The sequence below is a fragment of the Cryptomeria japonica genome, chromosome 7 (assembly GCF_030272615.1).
Source record: "Cryptomeria japonica chromosome 7, Sugi_1.0, whole genome shotgun sequence".
In the NCBI taxonomy this organism is placed as follows: Eukaryota; Viridiplantae; Streptophyta; class Pinopsida; order Cupressales; family Cupressaceae; genus Cryptomeria; species Cryptomeria japonica.
This window is the reverse complement of record NC_081411.1, coordinates 67,359,857-67,384,437: the sequence shown is the minus strand read 5'-3', so window position 1 is coordinate 67,384,437 and position 24,581 is coordinate 67,359,857. Positions and strand designations below refer to the sequence as shown.

Sequence of the window (24,581 nt, the reverse complement as noted above, 5' to 3'; positions counted from 1 at the left end):
CTAAGAACATCGAGTGGGGAGCCAAACTAATCCGCAATCCAAGAAACCGCTATGGAAAAGAAGAAATCTCCAACTTAGACGATAAGCCCAAAATTGCTCTGCAACCCAGAAATAACCAAACCGGAAGCAACATCTCACTGGAAAGGAATCCAAATGGACCGAGGATATGGAATTAAGCACAAGAACAAGCCTGAAAATCGAAAATATGATCTGCAACGAAAAGCAAGCAACTACCGAAACACACTGACAAGAACATGTAAAACTGCACACTGAACTGAACAAGAACTAAACTAAACGGAAATAGTTTTGGTTGATGCAATATTTCTCATAGATTGGGGATGTTCCTTCATCATACACACACATATACATACACACACGTGTGCATTTGTGTGTGTATGTGCGTGTGTGTGTGCGTGCCTGAGAAATAAGGAAAAAGATCCAAACGTCCTGCGGTTTAGGAATAAGGAAGATTGTCATGATTACAAACAAAATCCAGATCCGCAAGATCTAGTGAGCAAATGCAAGAAAGTGCAAAACATAAAACAAATTGAAAAGAAATGTTTTTGGTTGATGCAAGATTGCCAAGAACCGGGGATGCTCCTGCATTAGACATCTGGGGTTGTTGAAAAAAAGTGAGTCCCTCACGTTGTTAGGGTGAGAGGAAAACCAAGGCGGTCCACCTACGCCTGAGAAATCCAAGATGAATCTTCAATTGGTCTGTCCTTCCATTTCACAAGATACTCCATGTATTGACTGCTCTGGGTACTACGCCCAATCTTAGTGTCCAAAATGTCTTCAATCTGATCTAGTTCCTTTCGAGGCAACTATTTTTCCAAGTCTGTAATACTGTCATCACTAAATTCAGATTCATGATAGTAATGTAGATCTGCAACATTGAATGCAGGTGAAATAGCCAAACCATTCGGTAGCTCCACTTCATATGCATTTCCGAAACTGAATTTCCTCAAGATCTTGCAAGGTCCAAACTTTCTCATTTGCAACTTGTTATATGTTCCAACTGAAAATATTTCTTTTCTCAAGTACACCATCACTTCATTGCCAACTTCAAATTCCTTATGTCTTTTCTTCTCGTCTTCTTTCTCCTTATACTTCTTGTTCATATCCTCCAAATGCTGATTAACCTGAATATATAAGGCTTTCATGTGTTCTGCAAATTCTTCTGCTTTTGCAGTCCTCTTGTCTTCGTTATTGATATCCCTCAATTCTGATATACCTCTAGGGTGTACTCCATTAACAATCTCAAAAGGTGTTCTTTCGGTACTCCTGTTCACTGAATTATTGTAGGCAAACTCTGCTTGTGCAAGAATCAGATCCCGACTTTCAGTCTTCTCTCCAACTAAGCATCTCAACAAATTTCCCAAGCTCTGGTTTACTACCTCTGTTTGTCCATCGATCTGTGGGTGAAAAGTATAACTAAATTTCAAATCTGTCTTCATCTTCTTCCAAAGTGTTCTCCAAAAATAACCAACAAACTTAGTGTCTTTGTTCGAAACTATGCTCTTAGGTAATCCATGCAATCTCACCACTTCCTTGAAAAATAGGTTAGCGATATGCACTTCATCTGATGTTTTCTTACAAGGTATGAAATGAGCCATATTTGAGAATCTATCCACTACCACAAATATAGAATCATTTCCTCTCTGTTTCTTAGGGAATCCAAGTATGAAATCCATGCTTAGATCCTCCCAAGGTCTCTCCAGTACTTTCAAAAGTTTATACAATCCCACATTTTGACTACTACCTTTTGCAACTTGACAAATTCTACAACTCTGCACAAATTTCCTAACATCCTTATGAATCTGAGGCCAAAAGTAATGTTCACTCACCAATACTACTGTTTTGTCAATAACAAAGTGTCTGACTAATCCAACACTATGCTTCTCCTTTACTAGATTCTCCCTCATTGAACTCTTAGGTATGTACAACTGAACTCCTCTGAATAACATCCAATCCTAAATGAAATAATCCAACCACTTACTTCTATCTACCATAACCGGTGCTCTATATGGTTTCCAAGGTTCTGCAAAATCCGAGTCATCCTCATACAAGGTCATCAACTCTTCAAATCCTAATATTGTCACTCTCATCTTTGTCAACAAATTCCTTCTTCTACTCAATCCATCAACAACTTTGTTTGAATTCCCACTCCTATGCTTCAACACAAAGGTGTAACTCTGCAAAAACTCTACCCATCTCATATGTCTCTAATTCAACTTACTCTGACTGTTCAAATACTACAAGGCTTGATGATCAGTAAACAACACAAATTCCTTAGGCAATAAGTAATGTCTCCACTTCTTCAAGGCTTGAACTATGACATAAAATTCTTGATCATACAGTGAATATCTTCTTCTCGCATCATTCAACTTTTCACTAAAATAAGCTACTGCTCTCCCTTCTTGACTTAATACGACTCTAATTGCATTCCCACTTGCATCATAGTCTACGTGAAATACCTTGTTGAAATCTAGTAAAGCTAACACAGTCTGCTGAGTCACCTTCTGCTTCAACAATTCAAAACTCTTATTTGCTCTGGTTGTCCACTTGAATTCTTTCCTATCTCCTCTCATTGTCTCAGTCATAGGGCTACAAACTGAATTGAAATTTCTGATAAACTTTCAGTAGAAACTAGCCAATCCATGAAATGATCTTACCTCTCCAATGCTTTCCAGTGTAGGCCATTCAACAATTGCTTTCACTTTCTTAGGGTCCATCTTCAATCCATATGCAGATATCACAAATCCCAAACAAACTAACTCTTCCTTCATGAAACTACACTTCTTTAGATTTTTCAGCAACTCTTCTCTCAACCTCTGCAAAACTTGTTTTAAATGCAACAAATGCTTCTCTTTTGCCTTATTAAAAATCAGAATGTCATCCAAATGTACAATAACAAATTTACCCAAGAATTTCTTCAATACCTCATTCATCAATCTCATGAATGTACTTGGTGCATTAGTCAACCCAAAAGACATCACCAACCATTCATACAATCCTTCATTTGTCTTGAATGTTGTCTTCCACTCATCCCCTTCTCCGATTCTGATATGATGATATCCACTCTTCAAGTCTATCTTGGTGTAGTATTTGGCTCCACTTAGGCAATCCATTATGTCATCCATCCTAGGCAAAGGAAACTGATACTTTAATGTGATCTTGTTTATCCCTCTAGAATCGGTACACATCCTCCATTGCCCATTCTTCTTAGGTGCTAACACTGCTATTACGACACAAGGGCTCAAACTTTCTCTAATCAAACCTTTCTTGAAAAATTCATGCACTTGTCTATTCAACTCCTCATTCTTTGCCGGTGTCATCAGGTGTGTAGCTTTGTTAGGCAAACTAGCTCCAGGGATCAGGTCCATGCAATGACTGATACTCCTCACAGGTGGTAATCCATCAGGGACATTATCTGAAATGATGTCTTCATACTCTGTTAACAACTCTTTTATCTCCTCCGGTTGTTCTTCATGCTTCGGCTTCTTAGTTTTCTTAGGAACCAAGGCAAAACACACGTTCTCATGTATCATTCCATCCAAGAATTTCCTTCCATCCACCAAATAGATTCTAGCATTCGTACAGACTTCACTCTTCAGGGGCTCCTCCAAGGGTAACAAGGTTTGTTTCATCCCATTTGGTACAATAGTATATATATTCTTTCTTCCATCATGTATTGCCTGTCTATCAAACTGCCAAGGTCTACCCAACAAAAGGTGACAAATATCCATAGGCATAATATCACACAAAACTTCATTATGATAATTTCTAATTTTCAATTTCACCAAGCATTGCTCACTTACCAACAACTTATGATCATCCCGAATCCATGCTATCTGATAAGGCTTAGGGTGTCTCAACCTTTCCAACTTCAATTTATTCACCATCTCTTCTGAAACAAGATTATCCGAACTACCACTATCAATAACTACTTTACAACACTTACTGGATACCTTACATGTTAATTTTATGTGTTATCTAATGTAGATAAATCTAATTCAAGTGTCTAATCGGCCTTAGACATTTGTGTTTGCAATGTACTTGTATTATATTCCAAATTATATTACTAGTGGGATATTATTTTTGATTAAAAAAGCAACATTAACTAGGGTGTTGACCCTTAACATAGTCAGAGACTATCAAAAAGACAAAACAAACCAAGGGAGCAAGCCCCTTTACAACAATCAGATCAAAAAACAAACTAGACCCAACTCAAGGAGGGGAAGAGACACACAAGATTTGAGAGGGAGAGGTTAGGATAAGGGGGGAAGACCTCCCTTTCTGCCTTCGACAAACCACAGTCCAGGCGATACAATTATTAGTTACAAGAGAGAGATCAGGTAGAAGTGATTAAATAAAGTTGTGATCAAAAGTAGCTGCAGAGTATTGTTGTAGAACCGCAGCAAGAAGCTGAGAAACAACGACATATTGTTGCAGGGTAGGTTGTCGAAGTAGAGCAACACCAGAAGCAGGCTCAACAATAGTAGAACAAGGCTGCTAAACAACAACGAGAGGATCAGTAGAAGGTTCATCAACAATGAGAGACTCTTCATCACAAGAGGAAATATCATCTTCATGAGAGGAACAAGTAGTATCTAACGCATTGACAATCAAATGTTCAATGGTGGCATATTTCCACCAAGTAGCAGCACCCTTATGGCAAGGAAGAGAACAGTTTGAAGCAAGATGCCCCGTTGACAAGCATTTTCGACAACGGAAGGGCAGGCCCTCATAATCCAATGGCTGAGACCAAGGCCTATCCTCAACCATAAGAACAACATCCTTGGGGAGAGGCGAGGAGATGTTGATGTCGACTAACAAGCGAGCAAAGGTAGAGTGCCCCATAGAAGACGCAACCTCATCCACCTTCAAGAAACGACCAATGGAGTTGCCAATGGCCTCGTAGTAGGAGAGTTCCAAAAAATGGAGAGGGAGATTAGGAAGGCGAACCCAAATTGGATGCACAGACAATGATTCAGTAAGGGGATTAAAAGAGGTTGTCTAGGGCTTGACAGAAAGAGAGTGATCTCCCCAAGCCCACACTTTGTCCAAAACCAAGTTTCTATCCAAGGTAGAAGTAAAGGATGCAATAAAAAAACCCTTCCCACAAGAAAAGAGCTCGATGCTGTGCAAGAGTTACTCACCCAACGATGGAGGTTTGGAAGAGAGGGATAGAGCCCAAAAAGTCTGCACACCAAAGCATTACTATGATAGAAGTCAATATTGTCCACAACATCTTGGCCACAAACCACAATAGGGGAAGATTTGGCACAGGGAAGGGGACAAAACCCCTTAATAGTAGAAGCCCTAGTCGCACAAACATAACTTCTTCCGCTAGAAAGAGGAGGAGGTTTGGGAGCATCCACACCTTTGCCTGCAAAAGCAATAACCGAAGAAGCAACAATGCCCTTAGTAAAGAGAAGACCCCCAAACCTAGAGCCCACGGGAGGAGGGGGAAGGTCCGGGCCACCCAAAACATTGTCTGGAGAGACAACCTCAACTGGCACAAAGCAGGAGGGCGAGGGAAGGTCGCCAACAACCCCCACGCTAGGGAGGGGGGGGGGGGGAATCTGCATATGAGGGCATGTGGGAGACGGACGGAGCAACTCACTCACCAAACCCAACACCAGTAGTAGAAGCATCGATCAAACATTACAAAGCAGGAAAGCCGTTGCAGGGGAGTGGGAGAGATATTTCAAAAAATCATTAGTGGGATATTGTTGTGATAATATAATTATATTATATTCTGATAATATAATTATATTATAAATTTATTGTGAGAATATAATACTTAAGATAATATATTTATTATGATATAATAATTATGTAATTATTATATTATTGATATAATATAAATATTATATATAATGGTATAATATAATCAGATTAAATTAATTAATTAGAAGTGGTGACCTTTTGAAAGGGCACCACCAATGTATATATATAATGATTAGAATAAAAAATTAAACATATATGAAGTACATATATACCTGAGAAAATTTGAACATGGTATCAGAGTGGGTACGAAATTTGGGAAAGGTTGAGAAAAAGTATCGAGGACAATGTAGAAGGTCTTCAGCCCATTCGAGCAAGAGAGTTCCAAATTGATAAGCATCATAAAGGCTGTGTTCTCTCTCGAATGTTGTGTGTTGATGCGCACAAGATGGTGGGCATTATAACCAGTATGGAGATGTTGTTCGACTTGCAATATATAATGCTTGCCTTCCCACAGTGGAAATGGAAGCCCACTGCAGGCTTTATCCCAGAGGCTCCAAGGTCGCAGTCAAACAACCTTACTTCAAGCAAGGTGCTCAAGATGGTGTGCGTATGCTCCTCATTGACAATCGTCAAGACATTGAGATTTTGTCTTCTTTCCCAGGAAATGCAGAGACTTACTTGGCTAAGTATTTGTTCGAATTGCCTAGTGAAGGCAACAAATACTTCTACGATGGGGATTGGAACTTGCAATGGACACCAGTATCATAGCTTCTCCCAATCTGCACATTCAGAGATGGTGCGTGACGAAGGAAGAACCTCGTAGATCAAACGATTGATGCATGGTTCAAATCTGTTGTGTTAGTATTTAGATCGGGAGGAATCATTCATATTGGCAGGTCGAGACACCCAGAATGAAGTAAATGTCCTCGGGTACACTGTTAAATGGATGGGAGTAATCTGCACAGTAAGGATGGATAAAAAATCGACTATATTTTTGGCTCGTCCTTCTCGACCTCCACAACCCAACAATGCAAATATGTAAGGAAGCGAATATGTTAAGAATAATGAGTAAGCATAGTTTCTACATATGTCGATCTGTGTAACAGTCTATGAGAATTGAATCGTATTTGATTTGTTGTTGATGCTATTTGCTATTTTGGTCGAATTCCTGCCGAATTGAGAAACTCTCGGCCAAAGCATTAACAGGGCAAAATGCATATTCAGTGAAGATATATCGAAATGTATGAAGGCGACTTCACTTTGTTTAGCGTTGTTTATGTTTGATCACATTGTGGCTTATTAAATGTATTCAAACCCAAGAAGAAGAACAACTCTTGGCTGCATGTGAATGTAAGACTGGATAAAACGAAGCACTCAAAGATCACTCAATGTTGAAAGGATGAATCGCCTTGTATTGGCAATGGTTTCAGTTGTCTATGCCACGGTTTATGAAGACAGTCAACTGCCCTTGTTTGATGTTGCTTCCAATTGCATTCGCTAGGGCTCGACAAGGGTGGTCGAAATCTTATCATAACCGGCCATTCTCGGTTTCCAATAACAAAAAATGTATAAGGTGTAGAAACTTTGATTCCCATGATGTTCATAGCCGACTTGGTGGAAGAACCATGGAAGAGGCATTTTGTTTGGCAGGAACCCATGTGTCGAGTAGCTTGAGCAATCGGTGAGAAGAGATAGCATCTTGTCTCAAAATTGAGACAAACCAATGCCATATATTATGCTTGTGAATTTTTGACTGGGATAGCGTATATGAAGGAGAGTTGAAGATTCGGGTGATATTGAAGAGTAGTTTTTTTATGTGCCCGAGTGTATGTTAAGTCTGGAGTGCATTTGAGAGTTTGGGAAGGTAAGTGTCGAAAGACTTATGATGTTTATTGTGACTGTCTCAGAATAGAGACTTTGATTTCTGCTGTTGATAATTAGATAATGTTGAAGAGTTGATTGTAGGTGCATTGAGTATTCGGCTTAGGGAATAGGTTTAATAGCAACAGTTTGGGCCGGTTTCCTTTGTATTTTCGGCAAACCATTGTATCTATTAGATTTGCAGGTGTGGTTTGCCGACATCCTTTTGACAAATTTTTATTGGTCTTGTTTCTATCTTTAGTGGTTATATCCATTAGCCCACATGGTGGCAGATCATTTGCTAATTGATTGGTTCATTCTATTTTGTGGTCGGTGGTTTGGCTATGTTGTCATTGTTCTTTTTCTAGATCGGACTTCAACTTGCCAACATCTTAGTGTATATCATTCTTGGTCCGCGGTTCGATTAATATTTGAATTGATTCTGAAAGCATTCAAGCAAAAGTATGTGGTACTAGAATCAATGTTGATAAGGACTACAAATTCAACATACAGAAAATGTGAGACTAGATAGCCTATCATATGTCCTTGACCTGAAAGTTGTCCAAAATGAAAGGTATACATTTGATTTGCGCCATGTTTTTTTTGGAGGTGCCGAGTATGGCTGCAAATGCACATGATGTTAGAAGAAAAGTAATAAGTAAGTCATTCCAACATATATTCGAAATAAATAATCGAGAAAGGGATAAATGTGCTAGATATACTGAAGTATAAAATTTGTGAAGAATCTCTGAGAATCTACTTCTTTACTTATCCCTAATGTCATGATTCTCTAAGCTTTTAGATCATCTTAGAACCAAGTTTGAGTTTTTTCTTTTTTAAGCACAAGTACATAGCATGGTGAGTAAGATGATTGCAAAAAGAACTTCATGCAAGTGGGGACCAACCTACAAGGTTCAGTGAAACTCATAATGTAGAAACTGACATTTCAGCTTCAGAGGGACCTTGACATTTCATTAGATACAACCTTGGACGAGGAGAATAGAAGGTTGATATCGGGTTCAGAGAGAGTCCATAATTTGTCATGTTGAGAAAGTTCATGACTTGTCATAATTAAGGTCATGTTGAGAGAGTCCATAACAAGCCTTGTTGAGAGATTCCTTGGCTAACACATTGCGTTGAGTGATTCTCCAATTGGGCACTTGTGCATAACATCATGTTGGGTGATTTCATGATGAACATCATGTTGAGTGAATCCATGATGAATCAATGTTTATCTTGATTTCACCATGTTGAGTCATTCCGTGGTAAATCGTGAACATCATCACATTAAGAGTTTTCATATATCTATCTACATAGATAAAGAGGGAGTGTTAATTTTTTGTGTTATCTAATGTAGATAAATCTAATTCAAATGTCTAATTGGATTATTGGCCTTAGACATTTGTGTTTGCAATTTACTTGTATTATATTCCAAATTATATTATTAGTGGGATATTGTTGTGATAATATAATTATTATGATATAATTATTATATTATTGAGATAATATAAATATTATATATAATGGTATAATATAATCAAATTGAATTAATTAATTAAAAGTGGTGACCTTTTGAAAGAGCACCACCAATGTATATATATAATGAATAGAATAAAAGAGAAAACATATATGAAGTACATATATGCCTGAGAAAATTTCAAAATTACATCTAGTCTTGAACAAAATTCTTCTCTGCAAGGGCTTTTCATCCTCTCTGGTATGACACAAAGCTCTCCTCGTCATTAACAATTCTCCATCTTCCGATTTGTTAGCTGATCCGATGGGGTCTTCTTTTACCAATGCGGTTCTCCTAGTGTTCTCTGTCTTCTTACATTCAAAATCACGATGTCCTCCTCCACACTTAAAGCAAGTTCCTCTAAACACTCTATTATCTTGTCTTTTGTCATCTTTTCCAAAACCCTCATTTTGGTAACCATTTGGTTCTCTTCTCTGGTAGAAATTTATGCCATCCTTATGGTATGAACTACCATATTTGCTTACTTTCTTTTCCTTGTTCTGATCTGTATAGGTTCCTCTTCCTCTAGAATATCCTTTCCTTCAGAGTATCCTCTTCCTCCTTAAAATCTTCCTCTAGAAAACCTTCCACCTCTACCTCTCTATCTTTGCTCATGTCTTTTGTTCAACTTCTCTTTTGCTTTCAAGGCATATTAGTAAGCTTCTTCAACACTTTGCAAGCTGGTTAGATAGAGTTCATTGTGCATAGACATCTGCAATCCATTCAAATATTACAACTTGTTCAATCTCATCATCGACATGTTCAGATATGATATTCAACTTGTAGACTGCTTTGGTATACTCCTTCACACTTAATTCTTTTTGCTTTAAGTTATATAACTTTCAGAATAGATTTACTTGGTAGCCAGCTGGCATAAACTTCGATTTCAACTTAGCAACCATTTGCTCCCATGATTTGATCTTCTCTTTACCTCTTTTTTGTCTATCAACTTGCAAATGTTCCCACCAAAGAGATGCATGACCTTTCATCCGAGTACATGCATATTTCACCTTTCTTTCTTTTGTGGTGTTCTCAAAAAAAAAATACTTCTCCATCTCCGAGACCTAGTCCATTAATTCATCTGAATCCAACTTTCCATCATACTCCGGTGGGGTAAATTGTGGTTTGGTGTTTGCCCTACTCAAAACCCTAAAAAATCTCTCTTCATCTAGATCAATCGCCGGTGGATTTGCTGCTTGTTCTGCTGGTGCTTCTTCTTCATCTTCACTCACATCTTCAATATGTCGACCTCTTCTTTGAGTTGTCTCAACAACTTCCAACCGGGTTGCAATTCCTCTCAACATTTCGATCACAACAGGGTCTGCATTCCTACGCGCTCCACCATTCCTATTTTCTCTTCATGCCATATTCACACCAATCCTTTGTAGAAGCAAGTTGGATCCACATCCGCCACCCCACAACAAAATCTTCAGGAGAACGCAATCTCCAGAACAAAATCTTGCTCTGATACCACTTGGTGTAGTCACGATTAGGAGGGACCTCAATGAGATCTATCTGGACCGTGCAGCAAGAGTAAAACACAACGAAAGCAAGACAAGACGATGTAGGCAATGTAGGATTGATTAATTATATCATGAAAATTGATTACAAATAACCGGTAACATCTGGGCTATAAGATTCAGCTCACTGGCTTGCTACATACATGCTCAAGTACATAATCGATCAACTCCAGACCTCTAAATTTTAAGATGTATCTTCTATATTCTCTCTGATGATTTATGATGCTTAATTACATTGATTTATATGCTCAAGAGAGACCCAGGTTGGCCCAAGAGGGATCAAATGCCGAAGAACAAGATCAAACATGTAAAACAACGAGGTCGGCCTTTGCCAATGAAAATCCTCCGAAAAATACAAAGGAAGAAGTGTGGATCAGAGGGAAGGTCGGCCACATGCCAAGGAACATTGGAATCAACGAACTAGGGCTCCACATGCTATGAAAATGATCCACAAGATTCACCAATAGCAAATAGGTCTAAGTGGTTCCGGTGTTCTAAGCCAGAAAACTATCTTGGAATCCAGAATTGATAACTTGCCAGAAAAAGATCCAAACGTCCCACGGTTCAGGAATAAGGAAGATCGTCACGATTACAAGCAAAATCCAGCTCCGCAAGATCCGGTGAGCAAATGCATAGAAGTGCAAAACAGAAAACAAACTGAAAATAAATCTTTTTGGTTGATGCAAGATTGCCAAGAACCGGGGATGCTTCTGCATGAGTAAGTGGAGTCGAGAAATTGAAACCAAGATTCTATGGGCCTTACAAGATCATAAGGAGGATTGGTGGGGTTTCTTATGAGTTGGAGTTACTAATGAATAGCATTATTCATAATGTTGTCCATGTGTCTTGCCTTAAAAAGGTACTAGGACAACATATCACACCATGTTCTAAATTAGCCTCACTCAATAATGAATGAAAATTGATTTTGGTACATGAAGCCATTATTGATATGCGAGAAAATAAACTTAGGAATAAGGCTATTCGTAAGTATTTGGTCATATGGAAGACACTACTCGAGAAGGAACTAAAATCTTTGATCATCCCAATTTTTAATTGTTTGAGGACAAGCAATCTTAGGAAGGGCCGACTATCATGCCACCCACCGTAAGATAAGATGAAAAAAATATAATAACACAACCAATCACCGCATAAGAAGAAGTAAAAGATATTAAATAAGGGTTGATGCTTGCCTTGAACATATTAACTATTATCTCGGGGTCAGTGCTTCCTTAAGTAATGATTATCAATGGGAAATGGGTGTAATGAAAAGGAAATGGGTGTTAGTGGGTGCACAAGAAGAGGGCATCCCTTAAAAAAGATGTAACCCTTCCCAATTTAATGGGTATAAAAGGATTTGAAGCCTAATTTTGGAGGGGCGACCAATGATCAACAAAAAGATAAGAAAATAAGTAATCAGATCTAGATTAAGAACATAAGTAAATGTTCAATAGCAACAAATAGATTAAAGATAATTTATGTGAATAAAGTAAAATTAAAGGTGTGCATTTATGTGTGCATACTATAATAATATTTGCAAGAATTATTGAATTTTATGAGTAACCTAAATGTATCTCTTCATTATATGTTGCTAAAGGATTTGTTTAATAACCTAGTTTGAATTTAGAGAAACAAACTACAAATAGAAAGGATGGCTACCCTTATGAGTTTATGACACCCAAGCATGCCACCTCGAGATGAATGTTATGCTCATGCGCCAAGGGACTTTGAGTGCCCTTGGGCTTGAGGTCGCATTAAGTACACCACCCTAGGATGGAATGGAAGACCGACCTTCCATGCTCTTGGGCTTGAACAAGGAGGACAACTAGCCTCCAAGGTGAATGAGGGGTGGAAGGGAAGCCTACCTTCCATGCTCTCGCAATATAAGGGCAACCGACCTTGAGATTGTGGTTTGCAAATGTTAAACAAATTGAATGTTTTTATGATTTCATGATGTACATTAATGATAAGTCAAAAATAAATGCTAGCTTGACTTATGATTTAATGTCAATTTCTAAGTGATTAATATTGTGTACAAGACCTAAACTAGGATTTATCTTGTTTTTTATTACTAAAGCAATTTTAACTAGGGCGCTGACCCTTAACAAAGTAAAAAACCAACAACAAACAACAAGCAACATCAAGAGAGATGATGTTGGCAAAAGGAACAAAAACCTAAAGGCAGTTAGAAACGAACATCGTCAGACATGCAAGGAAACCAATCCAACTGGAGGACTGAAAATACCCCACTCAAGGGGGGGGAGCCACCCAAACCCCAACGAGGGGGGGTTTGGGGCAGGGGAGAAGACTTCCCCTTCCGCTTGCAAGCAACCACAGTCCAAGCGATGTTGTCAATAGGTCCATCAAAAGATAGATCAACCAGAAGGGACCCCATAGGGTTACAAACAATGTTGTCAACAGTGTGCTGCAACAAAACAAGAGGAGGCTGTTGTAGAGCAGCGACAAGCTGCAACGAAACAACAACAACAGGGGATCGTGGCTGCAAAACAGGAGAAGCAGAAGTGGTGATCTCTGGAGATGAGCTTACAAAAGGAGCAACATGAGCATCAATAGCCGTGAGGGGCACGACATCGACATCATCATCATGATGGGAGCCAACGAACGCAGAGTCAAGGGCATTGATTGTTAAGTGATCAGCAGTAGCATTCTTCCACTAGGTAGAAACATCTTTGTGGTGTGAAATAGAGCAATCTGAAGCAAGATGACCCATAGAGAAGCATCTCCTACAGCGGAAGGGGAGGCCCTCAAAATCCAACAGTTGTGACCAAGGCCTATCCCCCACCATAAGAACCACATCTCCTAGGAGAGGAGGGGAGATGTCAATGTCCACAAGAATGCAAGCAAAGGTAGTGTGGTCCATTGATGATGTAGCTTCATCAATTTTCAGGAAACGACCAATAGAGTTACCGATAACCTCATAACAAGAGTGCTCCCAAAAATGAAGAAGGAGATTGATGAGTTGGACCCAAACTGGACGCACATTAAGTGGTTTAGTGAGAAGGTTAAAAGGAGTTGTCCAAGGCTTAACAAAGAGGGAGTGCACTCCCCAAGCCCACAACTTGCCCAAGACCAAATCCTGATCAACGAAAGATGTGAAGGAAGCGGCAAAAATACCTTTAGCACATGGGAAAAGCTCAATATTGAAAGCAACCAGAGGCCACCAAGAGTCACTTATCCAGCGATGAAGGTTCGGTAGAGAAGGCCAAAGCCTAGAGAATTTGCACACGAGCACATCGTTGGTAGAACCCAATGTTGTCCACAACATCCTATCCACAAACCACCACAGGGGAGGATTTAGCACAGGGAAGAGGATGGACCCCCTTCGAGGGTTGGCAGAAGATTTGGCCACACGAGTAAAGCTACGCTTGCCAGTAGGTTTAGGCAAAGAACCAACAACATCAGCATCAGTTGGCAAAGCCACAACCCCATAATCCATAGGGTCGACACTAGAAGGATCCCCAGTCAGAGAACCGAGGGGCGTGAGTGTTGCACCAAGCAAATCCCCATGGGGAGCCAACAACAACAACCACATGAGGAGCATCAAACCAAACATCAGTGGCAACATCAAACAGATAGTGAATCACAGGAGCAGAAACCCTCATGTGAGGAGGAAGGGGGGAAGTCCGAAGACGAGGGAACACCACAGACATCCGCAGTGGATAACACCGTAGGAACAAAACCCACCTTCTAACCAGAGGCACCGATAGTAGCATTCAAATTGAGAGAGGCGGGAGAGCCATTGGGGAGAAGTGGGAGAACCATTTTTAAGTTTAGATATATGTTATTTATCTTGTTAGAAGGCATTTCAATTGGTAATTTATACTCTTAGCTATATTAAATTGCTTATTTTTAGTTGGAATTGTGATTTTAGGGCAAAATTTAAGAATATCCCCAAAGAGGACATTACAACTGGAACTATCATCAAACATACCCAACATGAAGAACGATTGATAGACCACTTCAAATTATGCTTGATAATTTGTGCTATCTTGCGAAAAAGAGAATATATTAGATTGTAATGAATTTTAGACACATACAAATTTGATATGGGTGTTGGTACAATGTGTAAAACCCCTAAAAATCATCATGACTCTTCTAACATTCATTTCTCCACCTTCCAATAGCCTAGAAATTTTAAATAGTATCAAGACGCCCCCTCATCAAGTGAAAAAGGTTCCCAAAACTAGGCGCTCAATCCCCTAGGTCACATGCCCATCTTGAATATTATGGTACACTTGTACCAAAATTGTACACGTTTTCATTGACTATAGCACCTTGGTACGACTTGCAAGGATGCAAAAAATTGAGTCTAAACAGCAAACAAAGGAGAATAAATACTCAACAAATTCACCTACAAAGAGTTGACTAGGTGAAATGATACGACCAGCTATGAGACTTACAAAATTACCCTCTAAAAAACACCTTAAATATTCTTGAAATCTTTCTATCTATCACTCCAAACCAACAACTCAAAACATTGCAAAAATCTTCATCTCAACAACCCAAAATCTGAAAAATTCGATTTGAATCACAATTATGATCTTTATATGAAACCACTTAACCAATTGAACGAGGGGAGGGGGTTGGGCTTTGTGCAACTACTCCTAGAGGGTTCTCATCCTCAAAAAGTTTTGGAAGAACTTAGGTTCATTCCAACATCATAATAATATTATTCACAAATCTACCTCATAAATGAACTCACATCCTCCATATATAGCTTTTTTTGGAGAGAAATAACTAATTTCAAACTATAATAATTTATTTTTATTAAGAATTACAAGTTTATGAAAGGACCCACATCCTCTTTAATGTGCTTTGTTCTTTAAAAACATATTATTTAGCTATTAACAATTAGAAGTTTATAAAATTGTTAGCCTTCACACACCAGAAGTTGAAGTTCATGTTGAATATAAATATTTACCATAGCTCAAACAACTCTTTCTAATATTAGAAGTTGTAAAATAATTAAAAGAGTTTTGAATAATTTACTTATTTTATTATTAAGAAAATTGTTTCACTTAGACTATAAATAATTATGTGATTTTGTCTATAATTTTTTCTTAAGGTTCAACTCATTATTAAACTATATTTTATTTCATATTATTTGCATTTTTCAGCATAAATAATTTGAATTTATAACAAAATTATGGTATTCAACATGTCATGTGACTAATTTTTCTTAATTATTGTTTATAGGCTAAAACTCGTGCAGTGGGATCAACAACAAATTAAACATCTTTGGTGTGTTGCTTTTGATTAAAACTTAAATTGTTTAGCAGTTTGTTTTTGTTTAACAGTTTGTTATACAAAGAAATGAAAATAATATTTGAACTCAATTTTTTATATCTTTGAAATAATTTGTGGAACATTACAAATGTAAATATAGAAAGACGCCATTTGATTACTAGAAATTTCTATTTTTTAAAATATTATTGTACAATTGAAGTTATTATCATGCATACATTATGAGAGGATGATAAATTAATTTCTTTTAGAATTTTGCTCTTAATATTTCATATCTTTTTAAATTTTGAATTTTAGCTTTGATCGTATATGATTGGAAATATTTCTATAATGATGTATTTATATTCTAGCATACATTTATAAATAATTTTGTTAAAAATATTAAATATCTATCTATTTATTTAATTTAATTGATAAGTTACAACTGTGGGGGTTGCTCCTTTTATAGTAATCATATATAGTAAAAGTTTTACAATATCAAGACTTGATTTAGTAGGCCATAAAAATAGGAAAGGCAACAAAATCCTTCAATACCAATTGTCTACCTCGTCCTCCAAGCTTTTCAAAATCAATGAACAGAATCTAGAAACATCCTATATTGCTTAAAAATTCCACACCTTTGACCACTTTCTTCCTTTACCTTGCTTCATTTTAGAGTTTGTTAAAGCTATTGAGCTTACACCACTTAACATTGGAATTCCCATCCATTGCCTTCTGTAAGTCATTTGACGATGGCACACTAACCCCATAATGAACTATTGCCATTAAATATCTATATTGTCATACACAATTTATATTTAATAATTCTTATTAAATTATTTAAATAAGATGTTGATTACAATTATTATTTTTAATTAATGACATTATAAAAGAACTACAATTTTATATTTTCCAAATGTCTATTTTTTATCCATTTAAATTCACTCCTAAAATATCACAAAACTATATTAGTCATTTAAAGATTTATACAAAATGTCTATTTTTTATCCATTTAAATCCACTCCTAAAATATCACAAAACTATATATTAGTCATTTAAAGATTTTAGATTAAAATTGATAAAATTCTATATTTTCTCTAAAGAACTCTATTATTTTCTTGAATTGTTGTTAAAAGAAATTATTAATTTCATTCTCTTTTTCATTTGCATGTGTCTAATTTATAAGGGGAATTGGTCTTTTTATTCTATATTTAATTATTATGCATAAAAACATGGCAACAAAGTGATCGTGATCATTAGTGTTGTATAAGCTAAACCAAGAAATTGATGATATAAATACATGGTACTTATAGAGATTTCCAAACACATAACATTCTCATTAATATTTCATTTTATTGCAAAGATACTTCTTCTCTATTCACCTTTCCATCTTCACATAATATTCAATTCAAAATTAATAGCAATGTAGGGATTTGAATCAATATAAAGAGTATTATAGTTATTTACTAATGATTTGATAAAGTAGGAAAACAAAAAAGACTAAAAATAAATGAAGTTTGAATAAGCAACCACCATCTATTCAATCACAATTGTTCAATTTTACTTTTTACTTTCACACATGTCATGAATTATCAAAAAATGGAAATATTCAATACTAATTGGCTACTTTCTTATATTTGTTAATATAAATTTTGATGTAATTTTATCAAACTAAAGGAGAAATTGTACGCATGATCTCAATAATTGTAGATTCTTCTACAATTTTAAACAATAATTTGATTGCCTATCCAAACTAATTTATGCACACAAAAATATTTATTCTAAAATAACATAAGTTATAGGCCTAACATCCACTACTTTACCATCCCACTCAAAACTGGAAGCATCCAATTTGGGTTGGGAAGGGACAAGACAAATGAATGAAGAAGTTTGTAATAATATAGTTCAACTATCTCGTAGGTCTTTAACTTCAATAAATTTCCATGCACCTAATACTTGCTATGTTGAAAGCAGGGCTGGGTCAGGAATCCATAATTAACCCAACATTGTGGTTATTAACCTAGTGAGTTTATGTACCAAATGGTATCAAAGCATATTTGCATAGCTTGAGAATGCTATTTTCATAATTTATTGGCTTATGTCTAATACAAGATCGAGTGGTCCTAGAAGGCTACTATCATTTGAGTCTAAGATTGAGTCAAGGCAATGGTTAAGAAGGGTGAGATCAACAAGAAAAAAAATTAGAAAAAAGGTTGGAGTAGTGATATTTAAGAGGTTGGAAATAAACAAGGCCAAGATATGTTGTTGAGGGAAAGCCAAATAGGCTAGAAAGTATATGTTTTCCTTGATAGAAATAATGAGTTGTAATAAGGTGCACTAAGATAAAGGTATAGATGAGAAAGTGAGTTTGAAATAATAGGGCACTCCAAATTTTGCTAGAAACTTCAAATTGGAGGCCAAAATTGATATATAACCTTATGATGGAGAAATCAATTCAAAGAAAGTAAAGGAACAAATATGTCAAATGGAAGCATATTTCAATTTGCAACATCTATCTCCATAGCAAAAATCTTGTCCAGGAGGTTGAAACTTGTCAAGCATGCTCTTACCTCATATGGGAGCTACACACATTCCTTAAAAGTTTCAAAAAAAATTGGGTTGGTGTCCAAGTGGTGTCTAAGTGGCAAGGCATTAGAAAAGTATTATTCAAGCATTTTTACCCCATCTACCATGAATATTAGATGATGTAATGACAAATTTTTAGGTAGCAACAAGAGTAAAAGTGTGCAAATTTATATGTGAAATTTTAGAAAAAGTGGTTCACCTTAGCAAGGTTGTCATGGAACTTGATGTGTTGATTAATATTGATGAGGTGTGTACCAAGCACATTAACTTGAGTTAGACAAAAAGGTAGTTCCTTCTACTTGGAGCAAAGGAAACAAATACCAACATGTGGCAAGAAGAATCTAGAGGGAAAAGTCAAGAATTGTGCTTTTTTGTTAAAAACAAAAGTCAAGGGAAAGAATAAAATCAATGCACTCCATGTGGTTAGGATGGGCATGAAAAAGGAGGTCGTTAGCAAGTTATGTTGAGCACACTTTTATACTATTAGAGGCACCAACACCTCATTCAATTTGTGAGCACCAACTCACTAGAGGCACCAACACCTCATTCAATTTGTGAGCACCAACTCACTAGAGGCACCAATCCCACTACTTGAGCACCAACTCAATAAGAGACACCAATCTCTTTTCTATGAGGCACCAATTCTAAATCAGAAGTAGGTTCCATCTTGATTGTTGCTTCTTCATTGGATAATGGACAATTTAATCTTTTCAACTCATATACTTCCTTTCACAAATCTTCTTTTATATTCTTCTTTCTCTTCTTGAATGTTTCTCTTTAAATGGATGACTATATTTTGACAAATATTCTTTTACTCTTCTTCTTAGATCCTCATATTCACTTCTTTACTCAAATTTTCTAAGAAATGACTATAAATTTTCCACATGCCTATTTATAAACCACACCTCTTTTGCAAACTTTGTTTTCTTTCATAAATCACATTTTTTCTTTTAACAAAAATACATCTCTTAAGTAAAAGTCAAAAGATTAGTCAAAAATACTTATTGGAAACCGGTTGCTTAGTTTCCTTTCATAAATCATTACATTCCATTTATTAACTAACAACCTTTTAAAATATGAATTGATGCCTTATATAAGACAAATCTTGTCTTATTTAACTTTTGTCTCATCCCTAATTTATCTTTTATGGTTTTGTCTTATGTGTTTTATATATTTAAATTTTTTCAACTAAACTTTTTGCGTATTAATCTTTGGATTTTAATCAAATCTTCTTAATAAAATCATTGCTCTTTTTGTGTTTTAAGTTGCCACCTTCCTTTATATGAGTCTTCAACATGATTGTTGTCTTAATGAATTTGTTGTGTGTTCTTGAGAAGGTCAATCATTTTTAATAATTGTTAATTGTCTTCAAAGCATTGTAACTACTGCTATGGTTGCAAGGAAGTAGACTTTTATGTTTTTTGTTTTGGACATCAATACTATTTAATTTTAATTTTCTTATTGATTCATATATGCATCTTCAAACCTTATATTTCTCTTTTAGTTTTAATCAAATCATTTTAGTATTGAATGCTCTAAAACCTTTCTCATTTTTGCAATGTGTTCTTTGCATCTATCCACACCATTATATGTAACATATGACTTTTGTTTAACTATCATCATTTTCACATTAGTATAAATCTTTAGGCCTATTTTTTTAATTTCTTCTCTGATATAGTGCTTTGAAAAATCTAACCTTGTTATACTATTAACATTATTTCTGTGGTTTGACTAGTTGGTTTGGTTGGTCCGACTTTGTCCTTTTGAGGTTTGCACCCATGCTTGTTCTTTAAATTTTGATAGCCTTTGGCTTTGTAAAGGGTCAGCACCCTTCTTAACGCTGCTTTGTTTAAAAACAATTAGCAATAGTTAATGCTAATTGTAGAGGGATTGAGGTCTCTTTGTTAAGGGTTAGTGCCCTAGTTAACACTGTTTTTTTAATCCAAAACATTATTTCTAAAAGTGTTTGATGATAAACATATGCAAGAACACTTCTCTATTGACTCCACTACTAGATTATCTAATTGCCTCCATTCCATCCAATTTATAAATTCTTGAGTATGATCAATGCATTCATGTTCCTCAACTTTTGTATCATCATGTCACATGGTAACCTTGTCTCACTTTGTTTACATAAATGACAAACTTCTAGTCGACCTTGACATCAATGACAACATTGACAATTTATATATTGAAGAGAACTAATCTTCTGACTGTTGACATCAATGACAATATGTCCTCTCATCTTTGACATCAATGAAATTTTTTTAGCAAGTATATTTCTTATTGGAACGCAGACGTAGTAGGTGGGAGAAACATTTAAAAAATCTAGGCAAAGTGTTGTCAACAACAAGGAAGGAAAATTGAGAGGGGGGGAGGGTGAATCAATTTTCACTAGATTAGATAATTTAAGCACAATCTCAGATCTAATCAACTTAAACAAAAAGAAAGATAACATCAATAACAACAACACACATAACACCAAAATTTTGACATGGAAAACCCAGTCAAGGGAAAACCCACAGTGGGAACCTACCCACAATGAGATGATACTCTACAGTAGTATGTGTAAATATTACAATGGGGAATACACATGCATTCAGGCACACTGCCTAGAGCTCATTGCTCAAAATACAATGACCCAGAAGGCTACAACCCTTAAGGAAGGTTCACTACCTTACAAAGATATTCATACTACAATCCGACAAAGATGAACTGCAAGGAAAGGCATCTGCTAATGCCTTATGACAGTTCCGATTAAGCTCATATGTCTGCAACACTCTCTCCTCAATACACCACACTGAAAGATGAATTTAGTTGTTCGCACATACACAACTCTTTGATAATGTAGACCCAACACCAACACCCAAATTACATGAATATTACACCCATTTATACAAATCATCAACCTTGACTACAAGGTTGGCCAAACCCTTAACACCTAATTACAAAATTACATCACACGATATATAAAACAACCACCAAACCAATACAAAGTCATAAACAACATAGAATGGACCCAAATCAACTCCCCAAACACGCATCACCATCAGAAATATCGCTAAGATCAACTGCAACATGTTACACCACCAAAAATACTACATAACACGAAGAATATCACCAGACCCATAAGATCATCAAGAACACAGACAATGATCAATGCAGATCATCAAAACAAATAGGACATGATTAGTAAACACTAACAAGAACATTAGAACCATCTACAATAGCTGCACCAACACCACTTAATCAAATCTTCATCAATCAACACGCTAGCATTCAAGAACACTTAATAGCAACAACTCAGATAAGAAAGATAGCTTGTAGAGCATCAAATCACGAACCATTTGAAATGAAGATACACATGAACATCCAAAACACTCTCCCAAATCCACAACACAAGATATGATTATATTGAAACACAACGAATCAAACACTAGAACACCGCAACATTGAACACTGAAAACTAATGTCCATACCAAAATCTTCAACTCAATCAAACCATCAAATAGCATCATGGAATCAATAAAGAATGAATTATCTCTATTTGATTCAACATCCCAAATAGATAAACCAACCAGATCAACTCATTGCAAACACCAGATCACCAAACAACTCTTTGCAACATCAAAACACATGAATATGTTGACATCAATGACAACAACATATCTTAGCAGCAACAATATCCAACACAAAGACCCTATTGTGTGGTTGTTATAAGTTTGGTTTTGTTGTTTTTTATTACTAAAGCAACATTTACTAGGGCATTGACCCTTAACATAGCCAAAGATTATCAACATTACAAAAACAATAGACAAGGGTGCTGACCCTTAAAAACACAACCCAAAGGTAGTAAAAGAAACAAAAAAACAGGGTTACGAACCCTAGAGGAACCAAGGTCACCCTAGAGGAACCAACGTCATACCTGAAACAACCTAAAACCCAGCTCAAAGATGGGGAGATTCATTCAAGCTAAGGCAAATTTGGGGGAGGGGGAAAATTTTCCCTTCTACCTGCGACAAACCATGGTCTAGGAAATACTATCATTAAGACCATTAAAGGAAGAATTGGGCAAGGAGGACCATGTAGAGTTACAATCAGCATTGGTAGTAGGCTACTGCAGCAAAATGGTAACAAGATGCTACAATAGAACAACATCAGGAGTAGATTTGGCAAGAGTGGATCCATGATGTAGAACATGAGCAACAATTATAGGGCAAGAGGAGGCCAAGTTAGTAGCACCAAGGGGTTGAACAAGAGCTTCAATAGTAGTAAGAGGCACAACCTCATCCCGAGAGGAGTCATCAGTATCAACAACATTGACAGTCAAACGATTAGCAGTAGCATCCTTCCACCAAGTAGTAGAGCATTTGTGTCGAGAGAGGATAATTTGAAGCCAAATGACCTGTAGAGAAGCACCTTTGACAGCTAAAGGGGAGGGCATCATAGTCCAATGATTGAGTCCATGGCCTATCCCCAACCATAAGAACTACATCCCCCCAAGGAGAGGCTTGGAAATGTCAATGTTGATTAAAATGCAAGCAAAGGTAGAATGACCCATGGAGGATGTGACATCATCAACCTTCAAGAATCGACCAATAGAGTTAGCAATGGCCTCATAATATGAGTCCTTCCAAAAATGAAGAGGAAGATTAGGTAGGCGAACCCAAACTGGACGCACATTGAGTGGTTCGGTATAAGGGGGTTAAAGGAAGTTGTCCAAGGTTTGGTAGAGAGAGTGATCTCCCCAAGCCCACAACTTGCCCAACACTAAGTCACGATTGTGGGAAGAAGTGAAAGCAGTAATGAAAAAGACTTTAGCACAAGGGAAATGTTCAATGCTACAGGCAACCAAAGGTTTCCAAGAAACACTCACCCAACGATGGAGATCCAAGAGAGAAGGCTCCAAACCCATAAATTTTCATACCAACGTTGTGCGTTGGTATTAATCAATATTCTCAGCAACTTCCAGACCATAGACCATCATAGGAGAGGTCTTGGCACAAGGAAAAGGGAAGATCCCCTTGGCAGGATGAGCAGTAGATCTAGCCACACGAGAAAAGCTACGGCCACCTGTAGAAGGTCTAGAAACCTTAGGACCCGTAACATTGGCAGCAGTAGCTCTACTAGATAGAGTAGATCCAAAACCCATGACAACACCCTCAACAAAATGGGAGGGATCACGCAAGCCATCCAAAGAACCGAGGCCACTGCATCCCGAATAGATGGGAGGGTAGAAGCGGAAATGAAATCACCAAATGCATCCCTCAGAAGAGTTGTCGCAACACCCCCTGGAAGAACTGCCGCAAGGGATTCATCCAAAGCCTGAGCATAAGCACCAACTGTTGGCATTATGTGAACCAGTGTGAGGACATGATGACATTGTATGTTGTCATTGATGTCAATATGTTGAAGAAGAGAGAACCGGTATGTTATCAAGAACCGGTATATGTGCCAAAGTGAAGCGGTGTGTCTATTCAAGGTGAACCGACATGTTGATATGAAAACTGGTATATGGAAGCTTTGTATGACTATCGGTTGGTAGTCTCAGGGTTTTCGATTGAAGTGCTTCAAGCTTGTGTGACTCAACCAGTGACTTTGTGTAATGAGTTAGCATTGTAACGAAGAATAGACCGTGTTGCCACGTCAGCCTTGTGCGCGTGAAGGATCTTGTATGGAGAAGATTGTTCCCTTCTACCTCGGGAATGTGCGAAGTCTGCAAACAGTGAAAACGCGTGATGGGTTATCAGCCGCCATGAAAGCGGTGGAAAATGAACGATGGTGAACATCTTGAGATCAGTTCAAGACCATTGCATTTAATGCAATGTGCTCAACGGTCAGGATTGAACCATTTGAATTGCTTAACCTAACAAGTTTAGGGTTTAGGGTTTATGCTACCGACCTATCTATTTCCTATAAGGTCGTTGTTGTGTCTCTTTCGGAAGTTGTTGGAAAAAGTTGTATGTGTGTATCTTAGTGAAGTGATACGTGATTCTTGCCAGACTAGAGGAGAGAAGTGATACCTGCAGAGTGTAAGTGCAGAAGGTGAAGAGGAGCTAAAGCGGATCTGCATTGGCATTGAGTGTCGTTACTAGATCATTGTAATACCTGTTGATCTCTAA

The 24,581-nt window shown here is 37.0% G+C and overlaps 1 protein-coding gene across 3 annotated transcripts in view; it reads left to right on the top strand.

Annotated features, from left to right (window-relative positions):
* LOC131064497 (glutathione S-transferase L3) overlaps positions 1–16,157 on the top strand; it is a 103,496-nt gene extending 87,339 nt beyond the window's left edge. For all 3 annotated transcript variants that reach the window (XM_059209386.1, XM_057998651.2, XM_057998650.2), the window contains one exon: positions 15,847–16,157. In XM_059209386.1, coding sequence (XP_059065369.1) covers positions 15,847–15,882 — 36 coding nt within the window. In that variant the 3' untranslated portion in view covers positions 15,883–16,157. The remainder of the gene's footprint in view (positions 1–15,846) is intronic.
* Positions 16,158–24,581: the final 8,424 nt, after the last annotated feature.